This window comes from Phacochoerus africanus, chromosome 1 (genome assembly GCF_016906955.1).
Source record: "Phacochoerus africanus isolate WHEZ1 chromosome 1, ROS_Pafr_v1, whole genome shotgun sequence".
Lineage (NCBI taxonomy): Eukaryota > Metazoa > Chordata > Mammalia > Artiodactyla > Suidae > Phacochoerus > Phacochoerus africanus.
In genome coordinates, this window is record NC_062544.1 from 110,023,444 (window position 1) to 110,034,966 (window position 11,523).

The following is an 11,523-nucleotide window of genomic DNA, read 5'->3' on the forward strand; positions in this document are numbered from 1 at the left end:
ATGGCGGGGCAGTGGCGAGGCACCGGGAGGCTCTGGGCGCTGGGCGGCGCCGCGCTGGAGGTTTGCTTCGCTGGGGTCGCCGGGCAGTTGGTGGAGGTGAGGTGGGGCAGCGCGGAGGGGAGGGGTTTGGGGTGGCTGTCACCTTCCAGGCAGAGGGTTGGGGGTACCTTTCTGCCAGGAGCTGGCTTTTCCCTTCCCCTTGCCCTTAGGAGACCTGGCTTAATGGGGAGACATGGCCCTATTCCAATCACTTCCAGACTGTGGGGGAGACTCAGCCCCCAATCTTAGTGTGCCTGACCTGTAGGAGGACACAACCCCAGATTTCAAGAACATTTTCTGATTCAGAGGGAGGCTCACCCTGATTTTAGGGATTCCCAATCTGATTGGAGATACAGCCTGGCCCAGTCTCATGAGGGGCACTCACCCCTTATCCTCTAGTCTTTGGTCTGTAGGGTTACAGCGGTGGAGGCAGTGGTAATGCATAGTCTCTTGCTTCAGTATAATCTGATAAATGAGATCTAGTCACTGATTTTAGGATCTGCTGGAAGAAACAGCTTCTGCTCCAGAGATTCTCCAGAGTTCCCTGTCTAATGGGGGAGATACAGCCTTGCACAGGAGGTGAGGACTTTCCAGGCTGAAGGGTAGAGGGTGGGAGGATGAGGACACCCTTTATGGAGCAGCCTTGTGTTGAGTCTGACTCCATGCATAGCATTAGGCCCTGGAGCAGAGGTAGGAGGAATGGGGGGGCGGTACAGGCAGGGCAGGGCAGGCTAGGCCCAAGGACTTCGGGTCTTACTTGGTCCTGATGATAACTGGGAGCTAGCAAAGTTTTCTGAGCAGGGGAGAGTAATGATGAGTCCTGGTTAGGAAGGAGAATAAATTAGAAGAGGGCACATAGTTGGAAGAACTGGGAGGAGCTGCTAAGATAGTTCAGGAAGAGGTGCGGAGGGTGGCTGGGGCAGAGAGGGAAGGGCCAGGAGCCTGGCTGGGGCCTGAAAAGAAAGGGTGGGAGCCATCCGCAGCCTCCCTAGCCCCTCTGTACCCTAGTCCTGCTGAGCCAGGAAGGGAAGTCAAAGAGGTGGACCAGACCCAGAATTCCGGAATAAAAAGCCAGAGGGAAAGGTCCAAGAGGCAGGACCAGGGAGGAGTGGGGTCAGAGCCTGTGGTATAGGCAGGGGTAAAGTGGAGAGAGCAGGCAAACAAGAAGTATAAGAGACAGCAAAGCACTGAGGAGAGCCCTTGAGGGGCGGGTGCTGGTGGGACAGGAATGGGTGAAGGACACGGCCTTATCCTTGGGGTCTGAGGGACGTGGGGACAGAGCACTGCACCCCATGCTAGCCTCTCCCTGCTGCTGACCAGGGGGCATGCTCAGAAGGCTGGGCTGGAGTCAGATGACAGCTCTAGTGTCCCTGTAAGAGGAGCCAGGCTGGTGTGAGCCTCATGGAGTGTACTCAGGCCCCTCACCAGCTGCCCAGAGGCCTCAGGTGCAGAAACTGAGCTGGTCTGGGTGTAAGAGAAGCCTGAGGGTGGAGGGTCAACTCAGTTCTGAGCCAAGGACTTCTCTCAGCCCCTAGAAGCAAGTCTTCTTGCAGCTCATTAAGGGAAATTGCATGTGGAGTCCATCTGCCTGCCATCTGCCTATAGCCTGAACAAGGGCCTGGCTGAGCCCAGAGTATCCAGGGAAGCACCAGTTCTTAGACGAGCAATGGTAGGGTCCATGGCACTACCCACCCCTGCCACAGGCATCACCCTCCATCAGCCTATGAGGTTCTGGTGGAGGCCAGGCCTCCAAGTTTCAGATGCAGATCCCCAGGAGTGCCTACCTCAAGGGGATGCCTGTTACCTGTTATGCTCTACCCAAGTCCCCTATTGGGGTGTCTTGAACAAAGCTGGAACAGAATGTGTCAGAAGAGAGCTCTTGGCTGCCCAGGCTCTAAACCTGAGATCTTTACTCTGGCCCTCAGAGTCTTCAAGTCATATAACCCAGCTGGGCCAACACAGTCAGCCTTAGAATCAGGGAACCACATCATGGCCCAGGCCTTGGCCCTGACTCTTCAGACATGTGTCTGACCACATGTGCATGTACTCCAACCACACATGTGCCCTATACCCACAGTGCCCAATCCCAATCCCAAACCTGTGCCTGAGCCCACACATGTGTTTGACCCTGCAAATGGGCCTCTCCTGGGATGATGCTGAGGAAGGGTGCCTTCTTGCCAATTTTACCACTCAGGTTGTGTAGAGAGCTTCTCAGAGACCCCTGGAACCACCACACTCAAGTTATAGATGGAGAAACTGAAGCCTAGAGAAAAGAAGACTTCTACCTCTGTTTGCCTTATTTAAGAGAAAAGAGCTAGGAATAACCTACCAATCCCAGGCACATAGATCCTCTGGGTTACCTGGGACAGACTGCTAGTCCTCTTTGAGTGTCCACAACACATGCTGAAGAGTGGTGTTCATTAGATGAAGAAGTATCTGGCTTTTAGAGGTGCCCCATCTATTCTTATGGACCAGGGGAAAGACTGGACAGATGGTTGAGCTGTGGGTTGCCTTTCCTTCCCAGAGAGCCAGAAGAGACTCTTCATGGCTGTCCTCTTTTGGTTAGTCAGGGGACAACGCCATGCACAGATGTCCCAGAGTCCTTTCTCTCTCCAACTACTAACCCCCATCCACACCCCCCAGCCAAACTTGGAGACAAAGATAGGGTCATACCCCTCTACGTCCTGCAGGTCAGGGACAGGTATTGCTTGACAGCAGCCCCCACACACATGCACACGGCAGGGCCACGTCCCCTCAAATCTCCAGGACAGTGTGGTCTTCTACTGGGAAGGTGGAAAATGGTGCACTGTGCTCTACTCAAGATTGCTCCAAATGTGCTTACAACTTCTAGCCTCCAGGTGTCACCATCGCATTTTGGACAAATTACTTATCTAGTCCTGTTTGGTGAGGATTCTGGCCTAGGAAGGGACTCGGGTAGGACAGGCGACTGCTGAGGCCACCTGGTGGGGGTTCTGGTGAAGTAACAGTGACAGAGCCCTGACTCCAGTTCCATACCCCAGCCCACACTGGGGGTACATGAGAACAAACCCCCACAGGGCTGTAAAGGCTTCACCTTGGCTCTGGCCTTGGTCCTGAGACCCGATCTGCCTTTGTGGAGCCCAGGACTAGAGCAAGAGGAAAGAAGCATCCTTGAACCTGATTGGGACAGGCCATCCACATTTGCCCCTCGGGGCTTTGGTTTCCCCAAGCATCAACCACCTTCACACTCCAAGTTCCTGGCTCCATCGTTCTGGGGCTCTGCCACCTTCTTCTGTTCTAAATCTGGAACTTCCCAAGGTCTGAGGCATTGGCTATGAATGTCTAAGACACTGATTCTAGCCAATTCTGAAATGCTTGGGCTGAATAAGTTCTTGCTGAGACCTGGGTCTCTCTGGGCCCAGTCCTAGCCCCTAGACTCTGCCTGGCTCACTCTGTTTTCTCACAACCTGCAGCCCAGCACGGCACCACCCAAGCCCAAGCCACCCCCACTGACCAAGGAGACGGTGGTGTTCTGGGACATGCGCCTGTGGCACGTGGTGGGCATCTTCTCGCTCTTCGTGTTGTCTATCAGTAAGTAGCTGCTCCCTCCCTCCCCACCACACCACAGTGGGAGCACAGCACCACCCCCAGCACCACCCCCAGGGGCTCAGAACAGCAATTCCGGGCAGTGCAAGCAGGCCAGGCGCCCGCAGGAGGCCCGCGGTGGTTTCTGGCACCTCCTGATCCACACAAAGTCCCTGTGGAGGGCTGACAGGCTGGTGGTGACCTGAAGTATTCTGCCTGACTGGGGATGCAGCCACATGGCAATTATGGTAATTACAGGGGACTCCACTGAACCAGGACGCGGACGTGTCATTTTTCCCTATCGCTGGCCTCCTCATGCTTTTCCTGCAGTTTGGCCAGCTTAAAGTGCCCACACCCAGAGGCCCTAGCAAGGACACCCTTGGCTGCAGCTCAGCCCAAAGGCTCCCCAGACGCCCAGCAGATGTGGTTCTCAGGCTGCAAACCCTGTACTGTCACCAAAAAAAAAAAAAAAAAAAAAAAACCATTTCTCCAGAATGACTCACACCCACCTCAATTAAAAGCAGGAGACCCCTTCCTCTCTTGGACCTGGAAGTTGCTTGATGCAAAGTCATAATAGCAGCAGGATTGGCATGTTCTCTTCAATTGTCCTTCTGGAGTAGGGCTCTGGAGTTGGGAAAAAGGGAGCTGAGCTGAGAAATGCTGGCTGGGTGGGGAAGGTAGCCAGGGTACAAAGGGGAATCTGACAGAGGTTCCTACAGGCCTAAGGGGGCAGTGGGGGAGGGGGGGGAATACAGGCAGTAAGGGAAAGAAAACCCATTCTCCCAGCAAAGGCTTCATGGAGGTGAGGTCCTTTGGGCTCTAGATCAGTAGGATGGAAGAGTGGTTTTGCTAGGTAGGCAGAGGGACAGTTATGGTCAGAGGTGGCAAGAAAGAGCCTGCACACAGGTCTCAGATAACGCCTATAATGTTTACTAAGTATACCCTGGGTCAGGAGCTAAAGGGATATTAAAGTTCTAGCTGGAGCTGTCCTGGGATGAGGTCACCAGGAGGCAGGGCTGATCACAAGTGCCCATCCAGATGTGGGAGGCTCCAGAGGAGACAAGTAATCTAATTTGTATGTGCTTCTCCTGGCACCAGAAGTGCCCTCCCTGCAGGAAAACAGCCATCCCTTCATCATCACCATTACTTCACAGCTGGAGTGGGAGCAGGATCTAAGCAAGAGGTGGCCTTTTTTTTCCTAGCCAAAACTGATCAGCCAGGCTTGAGTGGAAACCCTGCAGACAGATGGGTGTGGCTGCAGCCCCAGCCCAGCTGTCTAGAGAGGGGAACAACCCCCAGTACCAACAGGCAGGGTTGAGGGAGGATTCTGCCCTGCAAGGGCCACCGAAGGAGTCCAGGACAAAGGTCCAAGGAGCAGTTGTGGGGCACCTCAGGGACAGCTGAGGGCACACAGTGGTTTCTCCCAGGCTTTTCTTGGCCCTAGATAGTAGAGGTGCCTGGGGTCACATAGGAAAGTTGCAGTGTCAGACCCAGAGAGCCACTTGGATCTCAACCACACAAATCAACTTCCACTCCTTACCCCATTTCCTAGAGAAAGGTAAGGGATCGTCCCAAAAGCCTCTGAGCAGCAGATCAGCACTTGTTACCTTCTGTGCAGGGCTCTAGGGAATAGGGAAGGCACAGCCCCATCTTCTGTGGAGGAAACATCTTCCCTGCTTCCCAGTCTGCTTGGGCCTAGGTGGCACAGCTGTTAGTGGAGCATCAATTCCAGAACCTTGTGGAAGAGGCTAGAGTTGGATGGGGGCGCCTCTTAGGGGTCCTCTCCAGCCTAAGGACTCCTATCCCAAGTCCCTGCCTTGGCCATGGAACTCGATCCAAGGAACTTTGTTTCTCTGCTTCTTTGAAGAAAAGCAACAAGGACAGGCTGGGTGGGGCAGGTCTGGAGTGAAGGGTGGTGCTTGAGTCCTACTCTAGCTTCTAGTAGTTGCAGCTGTGCTCTCTTTGAAGCCCAAGGCTTCTAGGGCGCTGGGACCAGCCTTTTGCAGAGAGTCTGAATGGGCATTGTCCTGAGGAGGTAACTGGCCAGGTGACTGGAAGAAGTGACCCAAGTTAGTAGAGTGGGATGGGGGACCAATTTGGGCCTCGGGCACACAGGGGTCTGGAGACAGACCAGAACTCAGGTTTTTGGGTAAGAAAGGCCTGTTGTCATCTCAGGTCTATTCCTGGACAACAATGCACAGTCACGTATACTGATAAGACCCTCACACAGCACCCCCAGAGTGTTCCTGGATGCTGCTGATCCCCCACACATTCATTCCAGAGTGCAGTCCTATCCTCAGCAGCAAAGGCTCTGAGACCATCTCATTCATTCCTTTTTTCATTCTGTTAAGTCTGAGGGAGATTCACTGGGTCACAATATTGGCTGAAGAGGTTGCACAAGGTGACCCCAGGGGGTGCTCCAGTCCAGGCCATGTAGGTCTGATCCATCTTCCCCAAAATAGGTCTGACTTGTCCTGCCTGGACCTCCTGCCCGAACCTCCTGCCCCTAGGAGTCTGCCAGGAAGTTATGTCTGGTCATCTGATTTATAATAGGAAGCAGCTCCATCCCCTCCCCTGAGGCTGGGGCCAAGGTGGTCAGACTGTGGGGGCCTTAGAAAAATAAACGCAGTCCAGCCGGGTCCTGGCAGCACTGCCTCACACATCCCTAGACAGGCCAGCTTCATGCCCTGGCCCAGCTTGCGTGGGCACAGCTGCCCTGAGCCGGAAAACCACTTCTGGAATAACTCTGTCTGAGGTGAATGCCCCAGGGGAAGGTCTATGCCCTCTTACAGGCTCTCACAGCCAGGAGGAGCTTAGGCTTGTCCTCAAGGAGGTTGAAGAAGATGCAGCCACATCCTCCAGGGTCTGAGGTGTTCTCAGGAGCCTGGGGAGGAAACACAAGGATGCTCCAGGAGCCCAGAGGCCTGAGTTGGAAGTATAGGACAGCCTCCAGGAAACTGTAGCTTTAGTCATGGTGCAAACCACTGCCCTGCCCTCTCAATCTAGTCAGAAAGACCCTCAATCTAGTCAGAAAGACCCTCAGGACCAGGACTGGTGACATGATATATGGGGCCAGTGCAAAATGAAAATATGAGATCCCTTGTTTAGAAATTAAGAATTTCAAGAAAGTGGCAGCAGACCATTAAACCAGGGCACAAGGCCCTTCTGGGGGGGGGGGGGGCATGTGACTACATAAAGCCATGTGACTGCACAGGAATGATATCTTGAAAATCCCTGAGCTCATGTGGGTTTTTGCAAAATGTGGAGCCTCCTGAGAGAGTGTCTGGGGTGAGACGCACATAGGTAGGTGGAGACAGGCCTGAAAATTTGGACACTACTCCTGGGGTGTCTGAGTTCTGGCCCTGGCCAAGCCTGCTCTGTTCTCCCCATAGTTATCACTCTTTGCTGTATCTTCAACTGCCGCGTGCCACGGACCCGGAAGGAGATTGAGGCCCGGTACCTGCAGCGCAAAGCAGCCAAGATGTACACAGACAAACTGGAGACTGTGCCACCTCTCAATGAGCTCACAGAAATCCCCGGAGGTGAGCAGGCCTCGGCCCCAACCCCGCAACCATCCTATCCTGCCAAGCCAGCCAGTTCCTCAGTCCTGCCACCCAGAGCTGCCCTATTCCTCCCCTCCACCTGGTTCAGGGAGGAGACCCAGACCCGTCCCTGCAGACCAGAGCACAGAAATGGATCAGGGTGAAGCAGGGAAAATAAGCTATTCTGCAGGTAGGAGAGGTTTGTAAGGAAGAGGGAATGAAGGGCTGAACTGTGAGGCTCTGGTGCAGGCTCTGGGACCCAGTCTCACTCCTATCATATACCTCTTTCTTCTCCTCCACAGAGGATAAGAAAAAGAAGAAGAAGGACAGTGTGGATACAGTGGCCATTAAGGTAGAGGAGGATGAGAAAAAGGAGGCCAAGAAGAAGAAAGGCGAGAAATAAGGAGAGCTTCCTGGAGGTGGCCCCAGACATCTTAGACTCCAAGCTCACACGTGGACCATAGAGGTTGCAGATCATCCTCCTCCGGCTCAGAGAGGGTTGCTGAAGCCCAGGACCCTGTCTTACAGCCTATCAGGGCAGGAACAAGACTACATGAGGTGTTTTGCCTCCCGGCCTGGACTCCACTCCTTTCACCCCGTCCACATGATCACCCAGCAGTGGTGGTCTTGGGCCACTCTCCCTCTGTAGATCCAAAGTGGCCTTTACCTACATGCTTCTGTTCCCTCTTCTGCCAGGAACAGCAGTGACTAAAGGGGTAATGGGATGTGGCTTTTCTTCTGAAAGGGGATGGCTGACCTTGATGGGCCATAGGTAAGGCCTCACCAGGCTGGTCACAAGAAGGGATAGGGCCAATGGGGAAAGCTGTGGCAGCAGGAGGTTCTCAGACTTGGCTAGATAGCAGCTTTGGTGGGGAGGGACTGCCCCAAGCCTGGCAAGGGTTCTGGCACAAGGCAGGGCAGTGAGGGGGACCAGAAGCAGAACCCCTAGCCCAATAGATGCCAAGCTCCAGGCAATGAATGTACCAGTTTTACATGTAGTGATGCCGCTGAGGCTGCTGGGGGGCCCAGCATGAGGCCTGAGGGCTGAAGGGGCAGTTCAAGGGTGTGGAAGGCTGAGGCCAGTGGGCCAGAAGAAAAAGGAAAACTGCCACTTGGGCCCAATATTGGGAATCCAGGGAGTATTTAAGAAGCCAAGTGGGGACCTCGGGCAGTTCTGGTGGCCCTTTCTATACTCAGCCATGATGACAGGTGTTAGGGCCCCATGAGATCACTTCAGGGAGCAGCTAGGGATTGAGGCAGCAGCCTTCCACCTGCTGAATATGACAGCACACCACTTCCTCTTCTATTCTCAACCATGGTGCCTAAAAGAAGCACTGCTGATCAGAAGATGAAGACCCAAACTGGACATGGGGACTGAATCCTTGGACAGGGGAGATACAGAGAAGGGTTTCTGGATGGCAGCGAAAATCAGCTGAAGTACTCAAACCTGGGCCTGGTACTCAAACACCAGAGGTTTCCAAGCTGCTAGCAAAGCTCAGGCTGCCTCTGCAGCCTGTGGAGATCTGTAAATAAAGCTGAGTGCCTTCTCATACCTGAGTGACCTCAGATGATCCCTCAGGATGCCCCATCCCTGGAGCATTTGCCTGGAGGGTGAGGCAGTGATTGGTGATAGGTCACTCAGGCTAGGCTGACATTCCCTCCCCTGACTTTTCTCCCAGGCTGAATTCAGATGAGCCAGAGGGAGAGGGTATTCAAGAGGCAGAGGGTGAGGGATTGTCCCTCACCAGTCCTGCTGCCCTGCCTCAGGGCTGGGCTCTGCTGGCTGCCTCCCTGACCTCTGACCTGAGCCTCCACTAGCCCTTTGTCAAAAGGCATGTCTGCTGATGGTAGAGATAATGTCTGATCCCAGTGGGCATCTGCCTCAGTCTCCAGGCATGGGGCAGGGCTAGGTCAAAGACTACGACAGTGCTTCAGGACAACGACAGGGTATGTTCTAGCCAGAAGACAGGCCAAAGTCAAGGAGAACACATGTACCTCCCCAGCTCAGATGGAGCTGCACCTTCACCCCCAGCCTCACATGGTGTTCTGGCAGCCCCAGATTCAGCCTGGGTAGTACATTTGAGGCTTTCCATCATCTGACCCCAGTATTATCCCAACACACTCCCTCCACCTTCTACAAGAGCCACCCTGAACTTTTGGCTGGAGGCAGATCCTGGGGCTCTGCACTTTTCAGTATAAACTGCCCAGAGTCACCCATCCCAGCCCCATCTGGTTCTCTTATCTCCCACTGGAGCAGGCCCAGCCAAGTAGGAGGAGGCATTGGGAAAAGAAGTGTTTAATTGAGCACCTACTCTCTGCCCTGCCTTGTAGGGCTGTGAGAGCTGCACCTATAGCATTCTGGGCACAGAGGTTTGAGAGGGGGCCTGGGCAAGGAAGGCTGCACTCAGGGACAGCACAAGTGTCAGAGGGTAGCAAGGAGGCTGAGGTGCAGCGGGAGTACCAGGAGCAGAGCCCTGGATGGGGCTGGCAGAGTCTGCCCATTGATGTGTTCCCAGATCCACCGCTCGTAGGAGGAGATGTGTAGGTAGATGGGTGGGGCCTCACTCTTCTTGCAGCCTGGTCCCCAGCTCACCATGCCCACCAGGTACCATATGCTCGCCACAGGACAGGCCAAGGGCTCACCACTCATCTCCTGTGGGAAGGAGCGGGGGAACAAAAAGGGTCAGGGAGGCCAGATGTGATCCAAAGGAGACTTGATCCAGCTCAGGGACAAGCACGGTGCCCTCACACCCGACCTTCCCTGCAGCGCCTGAGTGTCACATAGCTGAGAGATGTCCTTGAAGCCCTGACCCAAGACACCTTCTTCAAAGGGCTCCACCCTCCATCTCTCTCCATCTCCCCATCTCTTTAACACCCACCCTCTATCTTCTCACCACCCCTCCTCCCTCACCTCCAACCTTCATCCCCACTCCCCCATCTCTCTCACCCAGGCCCCACCCCCCATCTCTTTCTTCCCAATCTCCATCCTCCATCAAACCTACCCTCCTCCATCTTTCCATCTTCCCCCTTGGTCACCCCAGTTCATCCCCACCCCCTCAGGTCCTGCCTCTCCTGTGCCCTCACCCCACTCCTTGCCAGGTGCCCAGGAAGGCATGTGAGCAAAGGGGAAGTGGTGCTCACATAGCAGAATTGTTCCCTGTTGACGTCCTTTGCACAAATCATCTGGGAGTTGATGATCTGAATCAGAGAGGGGATTTTGAAGAACCTGTGGTAGAAGCTGTCACATTCTGTGCTGTTCACAATGGTGACTTCTTTCTCCTGGATGGTCCGGGACTGGGGCCACATACCTGTGGAACAGGGGCCCCCATTCAGGCTTGGCAGGGTTTTTCTTGCCCACTGCTAGCAGCCTTGTGTCCATCCCTGCTTGCTCCTCACCTCTCCTCCACCCTTTTCTCCTTGCTACACAGCAGCCCTGGAAATCTCTCCAGGCTTAGCCCACCTACCACTCCAGCTAATGCTCCCCAAGGGCCTCTCAATAAGAGACCTTGGGGCAGCCTACCCATGATCTAGCCTTGATGGGCCTGGTCTCACGTCCTGCAGAGTCCAATCCATTGAGTTCATTCTGACCTCAGTATCTTGGCTTTTGTGACCCTCTCCTCAAAGCCTACCAACCCATCTCAGGTATAAATCCTGCCTTTCCTTCAAGCCCTTCCCAGAGGCCTCTTCCTTCCATAACCTTCCCCAGACTCCCCTCCATGGTTTCCAGGCCATGGTGTGTCTCTGTCCCTAGTCTGAGCACCTGCGGGATAGGTGACTTCTGAATGCTCCCAGCCATTCCCCGAGAAAGGCCATGGCAGCAATGACAAAAATGCCACACCACCCCAGGCGGGAGACCTTGTGGGTATTTCAGGCTAGCTGAATCCATGAGGCCAGAGGGCAGGGCACCTCTTTTGTGGGAAAGGGATAGGGAAGGGTTCCCTGAAGAGAATGGACATTCCAGAGCCCATAAGGAAATGGGCCCTTGGATGGCCCTGGGACCGCACTCCTGCTCTTAAGCCTCCTAAATTGAGATGATGAGGGACTTGGGGGAGAGAGCCATAAGTGGACTCCAGTGACTCCCATCTTCTGTGTGCAGACTGCCCTTAGCCAACAACATGAGATCTTCTGGGGATCTTTTTACAAACACAGAACCCTGCTCCTCTCACTTTTGGATGTTTTGCTTCAAGACGTGGATGACCTGGGATTGTGTACAGACAACAAGATATTACTATGTGTCTCCTCTGCCTTCAAGGAAGTCCTGTTTACATGCCCTGGCCTAGGCCTGAGGACTCAAGAGCAATCTGGGTTCCCTAAGGCCTGAATGGCCATGATAATGTTAACTTCTGAGATCCCGAAGGGGAAAGAGGCCTCAGAGATG

The 11,523-nt window shown here is 54.3% G+C and overlaps 1 protein-coding gene across 1 annotated transcript; it reads left to right on the plus strand.

Moving 5' to 3' along the window:
• On the plus strand, positions 1-8,697 carry TMIE (transmembrane inner ear). Its single transcript, XM_047754404.1, has 4 exons — positions 1-96; positions 3,492-3,609; positions 6,996-7,145; positions 7,448-8,697. Exons 1-4 carry the CDS (start codon positions 1-3, stop codon positions 7,546-7,548), a joined length of 465 nt encoding a protein of 154 aa, XP_047610360.1. The 3' UTR covers positions 7,549-8,697.
• The last annotated feature ends 2,826 nt before the right edge of the window (positions 8,698-11,523 follow it).